This window comes from Artibeus jamaicensis, unplaced genomic scaffold (genome assembly GCF_021234435.1).
Source record: "Artibeus jamaicensis isolate MK-2021 breed Jamaican fruit bat unplaced genomic scaffold, CSHL_Jam_final contig_525, whole genome shotgun sequence".
Classification (NCBI taxonomy): Eukaryota; Metazoa; Chordata; class Mammalia; order Chiroptera; family Phyllostomidae; genus Artibeus; species Artibeus jamaicensis.
This window is the reverse complement of record NW_026521874.1, coordinates 11,750,270-11,769,488: the sequence shown is the minus strand read 5'-3', so window position 1 is coordinate 11,769,488 and position 19,219 is coordinate 11,750,270. Positions and strand designations below refer to the sequence as shown.

Sequence of the window (19,219 nt, the reverse complement as noted above, 5' to 3'; positions counted from 1 at the left end):
AACTGGTCACCCTGAGTCCAGTTGCTTAACTCCTAGATGCAGGTTTGGGCCCCACAACTGTGGCCTGTGGACACCCTAACTTGACCTCAGTGTATCTGCATTGGCACGCCCCGCAAGTGGGGTGGCCCTTTTGGCACGCCTGCTGACAGCACCCAGGAATGCCGTAACGGGCGAAAGCTCTGCCCTCCCTGGGGGGAGGCCTTCCGATGCCTCCTCTATTTTTGGCTCATCTCCCCCAAAACACTGTCCCTGTGATTTCACGGGGAGTGGCCGTCTCAGCCCTTGGACCGGAGGCCCTGTCTGGGTGGAGGCAGCCACCTGGGAAATGGGAGTTGGTGACCAGCCGAGCCCTGAGCAGGTTAACGGTGCTCAGGGTCTGCAGGTGCACCCCATGCACACCAGGGAGGGCAGCTGTGCATGCGGCCAGAGGGCGGCACCAGCTCGGGGACACAGGGATGTGAATGGGTCCAGTGGGAGAGAAAGGCAGGATGACTGGCAATGGTTAATTAGAACTATCATCGTGGTAATTAATCATGTTTATAGCGGATAACAGTTACTGATCTGTGACGGGGTGCTTTGTATGGATTGGCTCATTGTAATCCTCAAGCCCCTGTGTGAAGTCAGGGTGATTTCCCCATTTTCCAGATGAGGAAACGGAGGCCCCAGCAGGTAAGTTACCCAACCAGTAGATGGCCGGAGCCAAGATGGACCCCCTTAATGTCTGTGTGGTTCCACCTCTCTGTGAACCACGAGGGAGCCCTGTGTGCTAATACAGGAAATAACCTGTGTGCCTGTCCCTTCCAGGAACATGGTGGTGGCTTTGAAGGAACTGTCCATCCGGGGCGACTTCAGGACCACCGTGGAGTATCTCGTTAACCTTCTGGAGACCGAGAGTTTCCAGAACAACGACATCGACACTGGGTGGTTGGACCACCTCATTGCTGAGAAAGTGCAGGTGCGGGGCTGCACACACGTCCCCTGCGGTCCCAGAGAGCCTCCCCACCCCCGAGCATCCTGAGGGCTTGGTTGCTGTGGGCACTGAAGCTCGGGGTCTTTCCTAGGCAGAAAAGCCAGATGTCATGCTCGGGGTGGTGTGTGGAGCCTTGAACGTGGCCGATGCGATGTTCCGAACCTGCATGACCGATTTCTTACACTCGCTGGAAAGGTAGGGCGTGTAGGTAATTTTTTTCCCCTTTTGGGAAATGCGTGAGCGGCAAGGAAGACAGAACGTGCTTTATTTGGGTGGGAGTCAGCCTCCAGGAAATGAGTGAACCCCTCTTACGTGCTTCCCTCTGCAATTCCTGGGAGAACCCTGGGCTGCCCCGGAAGAAGCCCGGGAGATGGGCTTCTCAAGGCCAAGGTGGCAGTTAAAATAGAGACAGTTGTGTGTTTATCTGTCGTGTGCTGCCTTGTGTCGGGTATGTTGTCAGAGTCATAGGCTGTGTATTTTGGTCTCTCCCAAACCCTCACCTGAATCAGAAGGTGCTAGTGGCCCCGGCTGGGGAGCTCAGTTGGTTAGAGCATCACCTCTATATGCCAGGGTTGTGGGTTCGATCCCTGGTCAGGGCACATGCAGGAGTCAACCAGCGAATGCATGGATATGTGAAACAACAAATTGACTTTTCTCCCTCTCCTTTTGTCTCTCGCCCTCTAAAATTACTGGGCGGGGGGGAAGGTGCCTAGTGAAATGGACCAGCATGGAAGTGGTCAGGCGCTCACTGCGGGGATGGGCTGGGGTTTCTCAGCCTCAGCCCCACCGGCATTTTGGGCTGGATCATTTTGTGCTCTGGGTGGTCCTGTGCAGTGTGGGGTGTAAGCAGCATCCCTGGCCCCATCCATAGTGTCCCCTCTCCCCTAGAGCCATGACAGTCAGATACAGAGTGCTGACCTCATGGCATAAATATGTCTCCCGAGGTGGCCAGGTGTCCCGAGGGTGCATGTAAAAATTGCCGGAGGATGAGAATCTCTGTGAAAGGCAAAGGAAGCTTCCAAAAGGAAGGGGCCAAGTTTTTAGCACTTTGTTGCCGTGCTTTTGAATGGAGGTAGAATCGCAGTCTGGGCGCCGGTTCCTTCCTAAGCAGGCATCAGGGTTTCCCCTGCACAGGATTCTTGGCGGAGAAGCTATTATGGATTTAGCTTCCTGAAACCTTTTGAAATTTCCCATCCTTCGGAAAGTGCAATTTCCCTAAGTTCTGAGGAATGTCAGCCTCCTTGAGATGGTACTTGCTTCTTGCCTTTTAATCAGATGTAGATTTGGTCGCTCCCAGGCTGACCACAGTCTGTCTTCTGCTTCAGGGGCCAGGTCCTCCCCGCAGCGTCCCTGCGTAACACGGTGGACGTGGAGTTGATTTACGGAGGCGTTAAGTACGTCCTCAAGGTAAAGACCCGCGTTTCTCGGATGCCTCCGACACCCCCGAGTTCTGAGGGAGGGAGTTTCTATTCCTGTGCCATCCCTGGAGTGGGTTTTCTCAGGCCTGGGTCTCAAGATGCCCCAGGCAGCCCATGACCTTGAAACCTGGATGCCATGGGTTCGAGAGCGCATAGGCTTGAGGAATACGCATGAGGCACGGTGGCTGCTGTCACCAAGTACCACCAACCGGTGGCTTCAAATGGGGAATTTGTTCTCTCACAGTTCTGGGGGCCTGAAGTCCGCAACCAAGGCGTGGGCTGGGCCTGGTCTCTGTGAAGGCTCCAGGGGGAGCCATCCCCCGCTTTCCCAGCTTCCCATGGTTGTGGGCAGTCCCCGGGGCTCCTGGCTGGCAGACCTCACTCCAGTCCCGGTCTCCAGCTTCACACGGCCCTCCTTCCTCTGGGCGTGTCTTTCTTCTGCGCCTGCGTCTCTGGGTCTCTCCTCTTTCCTCTGGTACAAACTCGATTGGTCCCATGTGACCTCCTCTTAACAAAGTCGCCTGTGAAGACCCTGTTTTCAATAAGGTTACCTTCTGGGGTACCCGTTAGGAATCTGGGGGACACCATCCAACCCAGTATGGAGCATGAATAGGGTCATTGCTGGGCAAGGCCTGTGAGCCTGGCCTGGTCTTTCTTCCTCCCCGAGAGTCCGTGTGCGGGGTTCTGACCTCTTCCTGGGCCGCCTCTGGTGTCCCTGGAGCTAGCTACTTGGGGTTGCTCTCCTCTGGCAGAGGTCACGGAGGTGCCTTTCCTGGGCCATCCGAGCTCAGATCAGCAGAGAGAGTCAAGGAGCATCTGAGAGGTGTGGGTGCAGAGTGAGGCGGAGGGTCTAAGTAGGGGGTGCCCTGCAGGGACAAACTGTCCCCAGGAAGCCAAGGCCTCCCCAGCACTTCCAGTCTCCCATTCTGAGGCTGGAAAAGAGGACGGAGTTCAAGTATGCTTCTGAGGTGGGTTTTTTTTTTCTTGTACTTCTATTTTGAAGACTGCCAAACACGTGTCAAACTTTCAACTTCGGAGATGTTTAGGCTTCATTCAGCCAAATAAGCGTGTTGTCCACGGGAGTGTGCTGTAAAACCACTCCCCTTTTGCCCCCAAGGCATCCTGGCTACCTTTGGGGGCCTGGGTACCCCCAGCTTGGTATGACGTATGGCGCACTCTCATAGAAAGTTTCACAATTTCAAACAGGAATAAAGCGGCAGGAAACCACATGCACTGGCGCCTGGAGGCAATCCCTGTTGTCAGCATCTCCCTTCCATTGTTTGTGTGCTCCCAGCACTGATTTTGCAAAGGCGAGGTCATGGGGCAGAGGGAGGGGGGTCGAGGCAGTAGAACTTACAGGAGGGATGGACACGCTCCAGACCTGCGCTGCCCAGGAAGGGCCGCCGGTGGCTCCTGAGCACCTGCAGTGTGGTGGGTGAAACTGTAATTCTACATTTTATTTAATTTTTATATTTGCATTTAAATAGCCGCGAGTGTCCAGGGGCTACCACATTCGACAGTGTAGGTCTAGAGTAGTTATTTCATTGCAAGGTGGTTGGATAGCTAGTTTGGTTCTTACCGTCACCATAGTTGATGCGATAATGTATTCCTACATTTCTCGTTATCTTTGGTCTCGAATTTGTATTTTATAGGGTGAGGGCTCTTCAGAGCATTAGTTTTCTGAGAGGGAACATGCCCATTGCGCTGACAGCCGCATGGGGCCAGTACGTCAGGTTGAAAGGCAAAGCTGAAACTTGACCCTCTGTGCCTCTTTCAAGTGTCCCACGTGTCCTGGAGGCCCCTGGGCACAGCCATGTTCAGGGGACAGAGGCCTGGTCCCCATCACTGGTGGAGGCCCCAGGGCTATCTCACCCACACGAGCCCCCCTCGTGGCCCTGCTGCCCAGTGTGGCCCTGCTAGGGGCTGACGCATGGGGGCAGGACTCGGAACAAGAGTGCACAGGTGGGAGAGGTGGCTGGCGGGACCCGGCCCTCAGTCATCAGCCTCCCCGTGGGGCAGGAATGGGGCAGGAATGGGGCAGGAATGGCGCAGGAATGGCGTTCTTTCTGCACCTCCCTCCCTGTCTGCTTCCTTTCCGGGTGAGTGGGGGCTGGGACGGGATAGGCAAGGTGTCCGCCCTGGCACCCCAACAGTGGACACTAGTCCTGGCTCCTGGTTGGGGAAGGCGAGACAGTGTTCTGGGGGCAGAGGGACAAGCAGACATCCTGAGTTCAGGTAGGGACATTGAACCTGTCTCCACAGGTGGCCCGGCAGTCTCTGACCATGTTTGTCCTCATCATGAATGGCTGTCACATCGAAATCGACGCCCACCGGCTGAACGATGGCGGGCTTCTTCTGTCCTACAGCGGTAACAGCTACACGACCTACATGAAGGAGGAGGTCAACAGGTGTGTGGGGCACTTGTCCCGCCGGCCCAGGCCGCAGAGCCCGCGCTCTCCCCTGGGAGTGATGATGCGAATCCACCCTTCCTGCAGCCCGAGGGTCTTAGATAAAGTGTCTTACCCGGTGGGTGCTGGGGCCCGTGGAGAGAGGTTAATCTCTTGGCCAAATTCCACACAACTGGCAGGCATTTGTGGGGCGTGCCCAGGGGGCCCTTGTCTAGTGACCTTAGAGAGTTCAGAACTTAGTGGGCTGTGCACCTTCCCAGGCAGAAGTTCTGACTCAGCTCCACAGCATTTGAGGTGTGGGATGCAGGGCCAGCTGCCCGCGTCTGAGCTGTAGCGGCCGCCCCATCTAATGTGACTCCAGGCTTGGAGGAGATGCCGCCACCCAGTTAGGACAGCAGCTGTTTATGGAGTGTCCACTTGTGCCGGACGTCAGGCTAGGTGTTGGGATAAAGCTGTGGTCATGACTTATGGGCCTGTCAGGAAAGGTGACACATGGAGCAAGCAGACCGTGGCGGGCAGGGTCGCCGTGTGCCCAGGCGGGAGAAATACGGGGTACCCTAGGAGCACTTAGCACAGGGCCTCCTGAGGTGGACCCAGAGACCCTCCACTCTGGCTCATCTGACCTCCCTGGGTTTGCACGGTGAACGTGGGCCCCCCAACTGAGCAGGCGGCGCAGACTCCCCCTACACCCCCACCAAGGAGAGTGAAGTCGGGGAGGGGTGGGGCTGCCAGCGCCCCGAGTCTGAAACGGCTCCAGTTAGAGAGCTAGTCTCCCTCCCCAATCCTGGATTGAAGAAGACACACCAGATTCACCCCAGAGCAGTGACTGTATCTCCTCTTTTTAACCCATGTTCTGTCTGCCGAGAATATTCAAGATTACTACAGGGTCCACCCGTGGGCTTGCTCTCCCCAGTCAGTAAATATTTATTGAATAATGTTCATTGATTGCCTTCTCTGGGATTTATGTCAGTAAAAGGAACTAGTTTTCAGCCAGAAAAGGGTCTTCCTTTGCTCCCCCAACTCGCTCCTAATATATTTGTCGTGACTGTCAAATGCCACCGTTTGGGAAAGTGGAGTCCCCTGAGCCGCACCCAGGGCCGCTCTCAGGGCTGCCTTTAGACAGCCCCACTCGGGCCCGCTTGGCGGATGGCCCTCCCCAGTCTCCCCCCTCACTGCTGCCCCTTTTTCCCAGTTACCGGATCACCATTGGCAACAAGACCTGTGTGTTTGAGAAGGAGAACGACCCCACAGTGCTGAGAGCCCCCTCGGCCGGAAAGCTGACGCAGTACACGGTGGAAGACGGGGGCCATGTGGAGGCAGGGGGCAGCTACGCCGAGATGGAGGTGAGCACAGACCAGGTCCTGGGGCTCGGCCAGGCCTCCGCCGCGCCCCCTGTCTCCCCCACTTCCTGCTCCCTGACGTAGGGCTGTCCATTCCTCTTTGCTTCTGCAAATGGTCCTCACCTCTCACCTGGGCCACTGGCTGCAAATTCGTAAGAGAGCCAGTGTGCAGCGTATGGCCCAGATTCCCTGCAATGTTTAAGGGGAAAAACCTTAAAAAGGCACACCTCCCCGGAAATGATGAAGAGCTGATGAGTAAGAATGACGGCGGCGATTGAAAAGTCTTGAGCCCACACTGGCACAAACACCCACCACGGGGCAGGTGCTATTCGGAGCATCTTACCTATCTCTACTTACCTTCTTCAGTCTTCCCAGACATCGTAGGAGATGGGCACGAGTGTGACCCCATCTCACACATGAAGAAATGGGGCCCGAGGAGGCCGGAAACTCCCTTGAGGTTCCGTACGGCCAGGATTCACACGCGGCCTCTATTCCTGGCTGCCAGGGGGAACAGTAACGATAATGGCAATGAAAACACGGGAATGGTGGGCCGGGTTCTCCCTTGTACTCAGCTCTTATAAGAGCCGTGTGAGGCAAGACGGCTGTTACTCCTCATTTTACCAGGGGGGAAACGGAGGCACCCACCGGAGGTCGTAGAGTGACGTGAGGGGCTTGCAGGCCAGGCCTGGCTGACTCGGGTGCCCACTCCTTGACCTGCCCAGCCAAGGAGCACTGGGTTGAGTGCCTGTCGCCCACCCCATGGTAGCAAAATGCATCCAGTCCACATAGCCAGGCTCTCAGGCCGCAGAAATGGACTGCTGACCGACCGAACTGTGCAATGCTTTCTTCGCTCCACTGAATGTTCCCCAGAGGGTTTCCTGCTGCCTTGAGAAAAGCAGCAGGTCACAAATGCACCACACTGTGCAAACATGTGTGTTCATCACCCACCGTGACGTGATTGAACTGCAGTTCTCGGGAAGAGGCTTTACTTCCGAATAAAGATCAGTGGTCACATCTGTAAAACGGGCCCAGAAAACCGACCTCCCCAGCTGGCTCTGCAGGTGGAGAGGGCTGTGAATGGCACCGCTCCTGACTTTGGGGAACTGCTAGTTCCCTCTGTCCTTTCAGCTTGAACTCCTCCCTGGGAGTCGTTCTGTTTGAGTGACGCTGGCCCTGCCCCGGAGTGACGAGCTCTGAATGGGTGTCACACACAGGCCAGCCCTGAGGGGCTCTGTCTCACTTCTTTCTGCACAACAGGTGATGAAGATGATCATGGCCTTGAACGTGCAGGAGAGTGGCCAGGTGAAGTACATCAAGCGCCCAGGCGCGGTGCTGGAGGCGGGCTGCGTGGTGGCCAGGCTGGAGCTCGACGACCCCTCTAAAGTGCGCCCGGTACGTAGCGCCCAGCACAGCCCTCAGGCTGGCTCAGGCGCGCCCATGGCCTCTGGCTGTCTGTCCGATGAGCCGAGCAGACTCGAGGCCCCTGGCTCTTCGCTGCCTCCCTGAGTCCTCCTTGTCGCCAGCGTGATGGGTGCAGACATGCCCTCCTTTGCTCACAGCCCTCTCAGTGGTTCTCCATCCCACTTGAAATCCTTCTGAGGACCCGCAAGACCCCAGACAAGCTGGTCCCTCTACTGGGAGGACCCTCCTCCAGATGTTCTCACGGCTCACCCTCTCCCCTGCCGTGAGCTTTTACTCAGTAATGCTTTGGACAGAGTGGACACTCAGGAAACGTAGGTCTTGATGATCGTTTACACCCTTTTAAGTGACCCATGCAGACGGGGGTGCACCTGTCACTCATCCGTGTATTGTTCTTTTCTCCGAGATTATCAGTTCATCTGCCTGGGGAAAAAGCCAGAAAAGTACTTTTAAAAATCAAATTGTTTCTTTTCTGCAGACAATTCTATTAGAGTTTGGTTTGTTTTCCTTTCATTCTCTTTATTATTCTCTTTCGGGGGTTCCCAAAGCTAGACAGAGACTGGGCCTTTTTAGATCCTCGGTGCCGGCAGCGCGACTCCTTCAGCAGACGTTTCCTGGGCGAGAGGCAGGGGTAGGGCCTGTGCCCTGCGGGCTCCTGTGCGCCTGTGGGCCGCGAGCCCTTGGGTTCCGTTTGGGAAGTCCATCAGCAGGCCGCCCTGGGCCCTGGCTGTGGGAGGCCCGGCGGAGAAGCCAGCTCCCGACTGGAGAAGAAAACCCTCTAGTTAGCTCTTCAAGGACGAGAGGAGGGTTGGGCGGCGGGGGCAGGAAGTTGAGGGGTCCGGGCCAGCAGAATGGATGTCCCAAACCTCTGGGCCCAGTGTCTCACACGTAGTAGGTGGTCAGTGGATGCTTATAGAATGTGTTCGTAGACAAAGGGGCACATTGAGTCCATCTTGCCCTTTTGGGAAACTTTTAGCGTTTTGATCCTCTGAGGCTAAATGTTTACGATTTACGAAAATCAGGTACATTTGTATGAGGGTTCTATACATTTTTATCCTGCTAGGTATTAATCTTTGGGACACCACAGAGACGGAAAATAAATGGAGAAAATAAGGAGCTCACGTTCGTGAGAAAGCAAAGCAAAGCAATCCAGCCCCCTCCAAAATTATTCGGGGGACATGATTTACACAGTGATATTTGCAAAGGGGAGGATTTGGAAAATTGTACAGGGGTGTGAATGTAACAATTTTTGCTTTCCAACATGTTTTCTTCTGTTTGTTCTCACCGGCTTCATCCTAAGGGGATTGTGTTCTTGTAGATCTGCCTCGGCCCTTGGCTCGTCTCAGTCGAGAGGCCATGGAGGCCTTGACCTCTGGTTCTTGTCCTGTCTCATCAGGCCCAGCTGTTCACAGGAGAGCTCCCGCCCCAGCCAACCTTGCCCATCATGGGGGAGAAGCTGAACCAGGTCTTCCACAGCGTCCTGGAAAACCTGATTAACGTCATGAACGGCTACTGCCTGCCCGAGCCCATTTTTAGCATAAAGGTAGGTCACGGGTGAAGGGCGGGTGTGTGTTCTCAGGGAGTGCGTGGGTCCAGGTGATGAGCTGGGAGGACTCACTCCATGAGGTCGGAGGTCTTTAGTGATGTAAGGACAAGAAAATGGTTAGTCCGTCCCTCTGCTGTTTTTATAAAAGACCCACTTCTCCATTTGTGCACATCTGGGGCTTTTCTCTTTGAGGATAAACCGTTGTGAAAGCGACCGTTGGTTTTTCAGAGTTTATTCAGCTCAGTGTTGAGAGCGTCCAGGCAGTAGGTAGGAAAGGGGTCCGGGTGGGCCACACCTTTGGAGAGAGAAGGAGGGCGGCACTCTGTTCAGAAACACTGTTCCCGGGTCACCGTCCCAGGGGCCTTCTGTCTGTCTGCTCGCTCTGGAGAGAAATAAGTTCTCAAATTTGCAGACCCCCGTGAAGGACCCAGGGAAGGACCCACCGGCAGTAGCGATAAAACCCTGTGCATCACATTCTATCTGAAAATAGCAAATCCCGGGGCTAACAACAGGGACCGACCTGCGTCTCGTACATACTGCATGCCAGTTACTACTCTAAGCACTTAGAATTTATTGTCGTTCAGTCTTCCCAACAACCTGTGAGGTAGGAACTCTTACTACTTCAGTTTTTCAGACGAGGAACCCGAGGCACAGAGAGGCTGAGACACTTGCCCTATTTTACTCTTAAAGAGTCAAGGATGAGATTTGAACCCTTGCCATCTGGCTTCAGAGTCCATGCTCTTAACCCCTCTGCTGTGCTGCCTAACTGTGGTTGCGTTCATTGAAACCTTTATTTAGTCTTTGCTCTTGTTAGTGCATGCAGCACTTTATTTCTAAACCCCATAACCACGTTGAGTCTCTGGAGCCAGATGGCCTGACTTAGCACCCCAGCTCTTTCTGGCTGGGTGGCTCTGGACAACTTACTCATCTCCTCAGTCTCCTCATCCGTAAAATGGGAACGAGGCTTGTAGCTACTTTGCAGGGGTGTTTCTGAGGATCGAATGTGAAGGTGCAGAGACCTGGCACTGAGTGTCCCACAGACATTAGCTCTTCACAGGGCCTTATGTCTCAGCCTCACATCAGGCTGGCGGTCTGGGTGCCTATGGAGGCGAGTGGGGGCTCCCTCACCTAGGGGTGGGGAAACTGGGCACCCTCTTGTGGTCAGGGGCCCTTCCCCTTTGGACTGTTCCAGAGTTGCTGAGTCCAGCTCTTTGGCCACGTGGGTGCACGGGGCCTGGATGGGTTGAGTGTGTTGGGTGCCCCGTGGTGGGTGGTGGTGCCCACGCCCTGCAGGGCCTCAGGCCAACGCTGTGGTCCCCGCTGCAGCTGAAGGAGTGGGTGCAGAAGCTCATGATGACCCTCCGCCACCCGTCACTGCCACTGCTGGAGCTGCAGGAGATCATGACCAGTGTGTCGGGCCGCATCCCCACCCCCGTGGAGAAGTCGGTGCGCAGGGTGATGGCCCAGTACGCCGGCAACATAACATCGGTGCTCTGCCAGTTCCCCAGCCAGCAGGTGGGTGCCCGCACTAAGCCAGGTGGCCCCTTGGCTCCTGGTCAGTCTCGACAGCTGTCCCCTGCTCGAGTCGGGCTTCATGAAACCCACTGACAGCCTGAGATGTTGGGGGTTGAGTTTTCTGTCCGGCCTTCTCTGTGCAGTCCCAGCATCTCCCCTGCGCCACAGGCGTTTGGATGAACATAAACAGCCTCGCTCCATAAAACTCGGGTTCTGAGTCAGAGTAAAGAGGCTGAACATTTCCCCAGAATAGGCTGGCTGACATAAGAGGAAGTTGAGTGTTTCTGACTAGTCTGTAGCTTAGATTCTCTCCCTCTAGTTTTGTAAGGTGATCATCTTGCGATTATCTGTAGATATAGTATTTTTGAAAAATGGAAACCATTTCGGGGTGACATAAAAATGTCTAACAGTTCTACATTGGTCTCATTTTTTTGGGTTGCTTTTATCAAGCCTTTAAAGATAGTTTTCATTTAGGAGCCCCCTCTGCCAGTTTCCCGTCGTGCCCTCTGTCTGTCTGTCTGTCTAGAGGGGCTGCCTGCCATCCTCATTCCCCCACCCACACCTTAGCAATTGGGGCAGCTAGAGGTCAGCAAAGGTCATTGCCAGAGGTCAGCCGCTCTAGAGGTCAGACTATTGTTCCGCCATCAAAAGGAATGAAATACTGATTCGTGCCACGTGGAAGCATCTTGAAAAATGGTAGGTGAAAGAAGCCAGTCATCAGGGACCATGTGTCACGTGATTCTGTCCACACGAAACCGTGCAGGGCGGGCAAATCCATGGAGAATGGAAGGTGACTGACGATTGCCTGGGCCTGGGGGAAGGACAGTGGGGAGGGTGGCAGGTTCCTTTCAGGGGGGATGAAATGCTATCAAATTAGGTTGAGGCGATGTTTGCACAACTCGGCAAATATGCTAAAAACCACTAAATTACTTATATACTTTAAGGGGGGCTATTATAGATGAGTTATAGCCTCACTAAAAAATAAAAGCAAACCTCTAAAGGACCCCAATTAAGAAAAGTACATGTGCGGACCTTTGAGGAATTTATCATTGATGCAGCCTTCTACATTTAAAACATTTTTGTTGCCAAAACCAATATGTCAATAACATTCAAACCAATGATAAAATAGAACCCTCCCAGCACCCCTGTGCTCCCTGGGTTTGGCAGTTCCCTTCTCCTCTTCTCCGGGAGCCCCCATGCTTGTGGAGAGGCAAATGCAAAAGGGGAGCGTGTCTTTATGGCTGTGTTGTTGTTCTGGACTCTTGGATTCCTCAAACAGTGCATCCAGTGGGATGAATGGAGCTGTTTCTGGGCGGCCAGAGGGCTTTGGGGCTGGAATTTTTTTTTTTCAAATGAGCCTGTGGTAGGCCCTTTGGGTGACTTCTGTGTGGCGACTGGATCACGTGGTCATGAGTGGCCAGACCTGTCCTTTTTCCCCACCCAGATAGCCACCATCCTGGACTGCCACGCAGCCACGCTGCAGCGGAAGGCCGACCGGGAAGTCTTCTTCATGAATACGCAGAGCATTGTGCAGCTGGTCCAGAGGTGAACCTTGGGCTCTCCGTGGAGGGCGGTTGTCCTGCTGAGTCGGGCTGTGTATTGCACCAGGGTGGTGCTCTGTGGGTCTCCGAAGGGCAGGCTTGAACTGGGAGTTAGCCCCTGGGGTCAAGGGACCCTGACTGTGGTCCTGGCATAGCCATTCCTGACAGTGGAACCCCGGGCAAGGCACTTAATTACCTCTATGCAGATCAGTTTGCCAGTGTGTAAAATGGGAATAAAAACACCTCATGCACAATAAGGCATTCTGAGTTCTAAGTGGATTATTATTTTTTTAATTTATTGATTTTAGGGGGGACATTGATTTGCTGTTCTATTTATCTACGCATTCATTGGTTGCTTCTTGTATATGTGCCTGACTAGGGATTGAACCTGCAACCTTGGCATTTCAGGATGATGTTCTACCCAACTGAGCTACCCGGCCGGGGCTAAGTGGATTAATTTTTGTACAGTCCTGATAGAGAGTCCTCGTGGCAGCTTCGACTAAGGGACAATGGGACTCAATGGCTTTCTATGCCGCAAAGGACTTTACAAGTTAGCATTGCGGTTTGGGGGCATCCCCACAAAGGAGCGTTGATGGAGACTCTGTGTTCTTTCTTGAGTAGCGGCTGCGCAGGGAGAACTAGTCTGATGAGACAAGAACTGCCACTTTGCGCGAAGAATATACCCAGCGAGAAACCTTTGCTTAGAAAGACAGAATCCTCAGACTGGAGCGAGTTAATTCAGCTCACATGCTCCATGTTCCAGAAACTACCAGAGGTGCAGAGAATGTAGGAGACAGCCCTTCTTTTTAGGGGACTTTCTGGCTCATAGGGACTCTCAGTGACCATAGAGGTAGTATTGAAGCTGATGAAGGAGGCCTTGGTGTGGATTTCCCACAGAGAGAGTCTCACAGCCGAGTGGGGGGGGGGGCAGAGCGGGGGCAGGAGGAGTCCCTCCCAGGAGGCTTTACCTGCTAACCTTAAACCCATCCTTCAGCTTCCAAGAAACACCTAAAAGAATCAGACCGATGGTAAATTAATTGAATTCCCTAGCAGATTTTTTGGTGTTGCACGTAAATATCAAAGCTCTATCCTATGTTGTGTGTTTTTAAAATCACATTTGAGCCCTGGCTGGCGTAGCTCAGTGGATTGAGCCCAGGCCTGCAAACCAAAGGATCGCAGTTTGATTCCCAGTCAGGACACAGGCCTGGGTTGCAGGCCAGTCCCCAGCAGGGTACTCAAGAGAGGCAACCATACATTGATGTTTCTCTCCCTCTCTCCTTCCCTTTCCCTCTGAAGGTAAATAAATAAAATCTTTTTAAAAATCACATTTGAAGAAGCTAGTGTTGTGGGTTCTTCTGTTTTCTCCTTATTTGGCGATGCAGGGGTTAAGCTGGTTTCAACTGTAAATGTCCCGCTTCCTCAGAAACCCTCTTTCCCGTGTTCAGAAACATCAGGAAGAGGAAATGTTTTAGGGAATGTCCAGGATACAATTCGGTTTTCAAAGGGAAGCAGGATTTACACAGAGATCTTTTGGGGAATGTCTTTCAAGTCCGTTTTTTTTCAAACCGTCTTTACCTATTAGATGGTTAATTGAAAATTGTCCTTTTCGACCATGCATGCAAGGCTGACCCTTTCAGCATCCCAAATCTGTAAGAGAGTTTCCGGCTACCCATTCAAAGGCTCAGGCCTGGCCTCTGGTTTGATGTTTGACCTTGGATGAGTCCCTGCCTTCCGTGTCCTACAAAGTCAGTGCAAATGCACCAACTGGCACATCTCTCCCAGGCCCAGGATTGGAGGGGGTAGGGTGGGGGAGGTGCATCCCCCAAATGCTTTATTAGTTTTATTTCCTCTCTGAAACCCTACAAGCCCCGTCTGTAGATACTCAGGCACGCCGACGAGTGGAGTCAATCACTAAGGCAGCCTTCCCTTCCTCCCCAGGTACCGTAGCGGGACCCGTGGATACATGAAGGTGGTGGTGTTGGATCTGCTGAAAAGATACCTGCAAGTCGAGCACCATTTCCAACAAGGCAAGAGTCGCCGTGGGCGCTGGTGACAAGCCCACAGTGTAGGAGGGGCCCCGAGCCTTACCCCCTTGCGGCCTTTTGTCTCCCTGTAGCCCACTACGACAAGTGCGTGATAAACCTCAGGGAGCAGCTGAAGCCAGACATGTCCCAGGTGCTGGACTGTATCTTCTCCCACGCGCAGGTGGCCAAGAAGAACCAGCTGGTGATCATGTTGATCGTAAGCAGGAAAGGGCACCCTCTACCCAGAGTGGGGGTGGGCGGGGGCAGCTCAAAGGTCTGCGGACTTTTCTGGAAAGGGCCTGAGAGTAAATATTTTAGATTTTGCTGGTCGTATGGTCTCTGTCCAGACCACTCAAAGCTGCCACTATACAGTGTAAGCGAATGTGCATGACTGTGTCCCGATAAACTTCGTTCACAAAACCAAGCAGCGGGCGGGGTTTGTCAGCCCCTGGGAGAGGTCATAGCTGACCAAAGCACCTGCTGTGTGCCAGACACTCCTGCCATGGCCTCTGTGAGCCTCAGTTTCCTCATCTGTAAAATGGGGGTCGTGATAGCAACCCCTCTGAGGGTTGGGAGCACCTGGGGAGATGAATGTCAAGGGTCTCGCCGCGTGCCTGGCACCTAGTGAGCACCCCCCGATCTCCGGCCGTTGGCAGCGATGCAGGCACAGACATAGATGTGCTTTTGTCTTCCCAGGTGTTTAGGGCACATTTGGGGAGATGGATGAATGAATGGGCGTGCACAGTGGAAAGGGGTGAGGGTGTGTGCATCAGGCTACCTTCCCTGTGTCTTCAGAGGACCGGGCAGCTGTCTAGTTTGCCGGGGGCAGCCACACCCCTGGAAGAGGATGAGGGCCAGCATGTTTGCTCCTGGAAGTCAAAAGCCACTTAGATTCTGTTTTGTGCCCCGAAGGATGAACTCTGTGGCCCAGACCCTTCCCTGTCGGAGGAACTGACCTCCATCCTCAATGAGCTCACCCAGCTGAGCAAGAGCGAGCACTGCAAAGTGGCCCTCCGAGCCAGACAGGTAGGGCTGTGGGGCTACCCCCACTGTGTGGGGGCCGTCCTCCCTGCCAGGCTTGGCCCCCACCATGCATGGCCCCTCTGCTGCTCTCTGTGTCCAGGCCCAGCCCTTGGCTTCTCCCTATGAGGCTGGCTTACCCCAGCCCCTCCGACCCCTCCCCTGCAGGTCCTGATCGCCTCCCACCTCCCCTCCTATGAGCTGAGGCACAACCAGGTGGAGTCCATTTTCCTGTCTGCCATCGACAGGTATGGCCACCAGTTCTGCCCGGAAAACCTCAAGGTGAGGCTGTCTCCATCCCTCCAGCTTCCACACCCTGCTTCCCCCCCACCCCACCCTCAGTGTGCAGGCACCAGCCACCAGGCGCAGTGACAGACACCAGCAGCTCAGCCCAGTGTGGCTGTGGCTGCCCGAGGGGTCCCCGGAGGAGTCCCAGGCAGCGAGGCTCACTGGGAAGGATGATTTTAAAAACTCGGGTGTGATGGACCTTTGGAAGCTGCAAGCCTTGGATGACTGAGTCACAGCTTCACCTTCCCAGGGGCTCCCCCGTTCCCCTGCTCTGCCTCACTGACAAGCTTCCAGGGGCACCCTCCACACTTAACGGTTGCAGGCAGCTCAGAGCCACTTCCCCATTCAGATATTACGGGCCTGGGGTGCTGGCAGCGTTTGGTGATGACCCCTCTGGCTTCTCCCCTTTGTTCCCGCCCCTCTCACTCATCTGACTGGTGGTTAAAACGTCTTAACATTTACTTTTCTCTTTTTTTTCTTCCCATTCTCTGTAGAAATTGATACTCTCGGAAACGACCATATTTGATGTGCTGCCTTCTTTCTTCTATCACGCTAACAAGGTCGTGTGCATGGCGTCCTTGGAGGTAAGTGGGAGAGGCCTCTATGACAGCATGGTGCCGCCCCTGCCAGTTCCAGCATCGTTTTGCCTATTGGGTTAAAAACCTCGCAGTGCCTGCCCTGGCTGGTGTAGCCCAGTGGATTGAGCGCTGGCCTGTGAACTAAAGGATCGCCGGTTCGATTCCCAGTCAGGGTACATGCCTGGGTTGTGGGCCAGGTCCCCAGATGGGGGCATGTGAGAGGCAACCACATATTGATGTTTCTCTCCCTCTCTTCCTCCCTTCCTCTTTCTCTAAAAATAAATCTTTAAAAAAAAACCAGAACTCCCAGAGCTTAAACTGTAGAACGGTGCTGTCCATTGTGGCAGCTGCTGGCCACGTGTGACCAGTGAGCCCTTGAGGTGTGTTGACTCTGAACTGAAGTGTGCCCCAAGTGTGTGCATGCTGGATTCCAAAGTCTTCATATGGAGAAAGAGTTTAAAATACCTCACTATTTTTTCATATTGATCACATGTTGAAATGATGATCTTCTGGGTGTTGGGGCCAAAATGAAGTTATTATGAAAATTATTTTAACCTGGTGCCTTTTTTAAAAAGTGGCTACCGGAAATTTTTTAATTAATTTAAAATGGCACGTGTGGCTTGTTGTTACCTTGCTATTGGACAGACCTGCTGTAGAGCAGGAGGTGGGAAACTACAGCCCTCGGGTTGTACACACCTGTCCCCCTGCTTATGTGTATAAATAAAGTTTTATTGGAACAGACGTGCCTGCCTCTGAGCTACCACAGCAGAATCGAGTAGTTGTGATAAAGATGATACATCTTGCAAAGCCTAGAATATTTACTCTCTAGCCGTTTGCAGAGAAAGCAACGTTCTGAAACGTGAGCGAACTTGCCCTTAACTACCACTTAGAGATGATTTGGAGATCGCTTCTCCAGCCCAAATGTTCTCAGGTTTTGAGGGCATACCACGGTACCCGCTTTGAGAATGTCCCCTGTGCTTCTGTTCCATTAGGTTTATGTGCGGAGGGGCTACATCGCCTATGAGCTAAACAGCCTGCAGCACCGGCAGCTCCCGGACGGCACCTGCGTGGTGGAATTCCAATTCATGCTGCCCTCCTCCCACCCAAACCGGTATGGAGCCATCCACTCCTGCGGTGGCTTGTGTTTCTTTTCTCCCTGTTCCACTGTCATCCTGCCTCTGGAGGGACCCAGCCGGTACATCTGGGGAGACATCAGGGACACCGCTCCCCCACTGTGGCAGTGTGATGGCTGGGGAGGGACTAGGGGAGCTGAGGCCAGGAGTGTTTCCCAAAAACCGAGCCTGCTCCTCACCAGCCTTCTGGGGGAAGGACACTGGGAGAGTGTTCAGTCTTTTTGGCCGAGTTCACTTCTTCATACTTGCCAGGGGCGCCCTTGGGACTAAACTTTCATGCATTCACTACTAATTCATTCATTCATTTGCTTGTTGAGCTCTTCGTCCTCGGCCCCTGGCCCTGACCTCAGTCCCCTCCTGCTCCAATTTTACTCCCTGCTTTGGGGGAGAGCTCGGATGCTGGTTCACCAAAGTCTCCAGGGCAGGATCAGCTCTTGGGGCGGGATCTGCTAGCAGTGGCCTCACCCCCCACCCCCGCCTGTCCCTGTCCCCCCACTCAGGATGGCCGCGCCCATCAGTGTCACCAACCCCGACCTGCTGAGACACAGCACAGAGCTCTTCATGGACAGTGGCTTCTCCCCACTGTCCCAGCGCATGGGCGCCATGGTCGCCTTCAGGAAATTCGAGGAGTTTACCAGGTACCCACCGTGACCCCGTCTCCCCGGCACCCCGAGGGGAGAGGCCCAGGGAGCCGCCTCTGACTCCCCTCTGTTCAAGTGACACCTGGGGTGGGGGTGGCCCAGGCACATGGCACAGAACGTGAATAGTAACAGTTTAATAATATCGGAGCCAAGAGCGTGGGCTTCCGTGTCAGCCTGCCTGCACGTGGATTCTGTTCTGCACTTCCTGACTGTGAGACGCTGGGCAGAGGACCTCTCTCTCTTTACCTTAGTGTTCTCATCTGTGTAATGGGAATCAAAGAAGGACCTCCGTGGGGTCACCAGGAAAACGTAATGAAATAGTACCTTTTAATACCGTATTTAAAATACCACTGGTATATAACTAACATGCTCAGCAAATGTCAGAGATCAGTCCCACTGTGATTACTGCCCTTTTCAACCCAGTCCTGTGTGCCGTGTGTTGTGCTGGGTGACCCTGTGTCTCCACAGCAGTCCCAGGAGCTGCAGTGGTTGCGTCCTGGTTCCCTGTTGTTAGGAGGGTCTCCCAGCTGGGACAAGGGGGGCCCAGCTGATGCTGCAGCACTGGGACAGCCTGCCTTTCATTCATGCTCTCCCATCATGTGGGCTCATTTTTCCCTTTCGGGAAAGATCCCGTCATTGGCCCCTGGGACCTGGTCAGGGACAGAATGAGCTGCAGAGTGGTGGTTGGAAAAAAGGGGGCACTTGGGTGTGACCTGTCACCATGGGAGAGCAGCCCCTCAACCCTCCCTCTCTGTCTTATGTCCCCAGGAACTTTGATGATGTCATCTCCTGCTTCGCCAATGTGGCCGAGGACATGCCCCTCTTCAGCAAGGCCCAGATGTCCATGTACTGTGAGGAGGACAGCAAAGTAAGTGTGTGAGCAGGGAGCCGGAGGGGTAGCGGCCCGGGGCCCCAGGTCCTTGACCGCCTGCCCTTGTTTTTCTCTCCTAGAACCTCAGGGAGGAGCCCATCCACATCCTGAACGTGGCCATCCAGTGCGCTGACCACCCGGAGGACGAGGAGCTGGTGCCGATTCTGCGGACCTTCGTACAGTCCAAGGTACCCTGGGCGTGCCTCTGGTTCTGGGTCCCTGGTAGGGAGGAGCTGCTGGGGAGGTGTCCCATGTGCCCGAGACCGGCTGAGTGTTTCAGAGCCACAGACCCGGCTTCCCACCCTAGCTCTGCTACTCCTCGTTGCCAGTGACCTTGCACAGAGGTGGCTGAATGTAGCAGAGCCTCAGCTTCTTCCCCATAACACTGGGTTAGAGAGGGAGACAGGGAGGGAGAGAAACATCAATGTGTAGTTGCCTCTCCAGCACCCTCTACTGGGGACCTGGCCCACACCCAGGCATGGGCCCTGACTGGGAATCAAACCAGCA

The 19,219-nt window shown here is 54.2% G+C and overlaps 1 protein-coding gene across 7 annotated transcripts in view; it reads left to right on the top strand.

The window, feature by feature from the left end:
* ACACB (acetyl-CoA carboxylase beta) overlaps positions 1-19,219 on the top strand; it is a 98,095-nt gene that overhangs the window by 48,995 nt on the left and 29,881 nt on the right. For all 7 annotated transcript variants that reach the window (XM_053669640.1, XM_053669639.1, XM_037156153.2 and 4 more), the window contains 18 exons: positions 805-955; positions 1,062-1,165; positions 2,296-2,377; positions 4,651-4,796; positions 5,989-6,139; positions 7,394-7,528; positions 8,952-9,098; positions 10,428-10,616; positions 12,061-12,161; positions 14,096-14,184; positions 14,274-14,398; positions 15,094-15,207; positions 15,370-15,483; positions 15,984-16,073; positions 17,060-17,178; positions 17,701-17,838; positions 18,610-18,709; positions 18,793-18,900. In XM_053669640.1, coding sequence (XP_053525615.1) covers positions 805-955; positions 1,062-1,165; positions 2,296-2,377; positions 4,651-4,796; positions 5,989-6,139; positions 7,394-7,528; positions 8,952-9,098; positions 10,428-10,616; positions 12,061-12,161; positions 14,096-14,184; positions 14,274-14,398; positions 15,094-15,207; positions 15,370-15,483; positions 15,984-16,073; positions 17,060-17,178; positions 17,701-17,838; positions 18,610-18,709; positions 18,793-18,900 — 2,203 coding nt within the window. The remainder of the gene's footprint in view (positions 1-804; positions 956-1,061; positions 1,166-2,295; positions 2,378-4,650; positions 4,797-5,988; positions 6,140-7,393; positions 7,529-8,951; positions 9,099-10,427; positions 10,617-12,060; positions 12,162-14,095; positions 14,185-14,273; positions 14,399-15,093; positions 15,208-15,369; positions 15,484-15,983; positions 16,074-17,059; positions 17,179-17,700; positions 17,839-18,609; positions 18,710-18,792; positions 18,901-19,219) is intronic.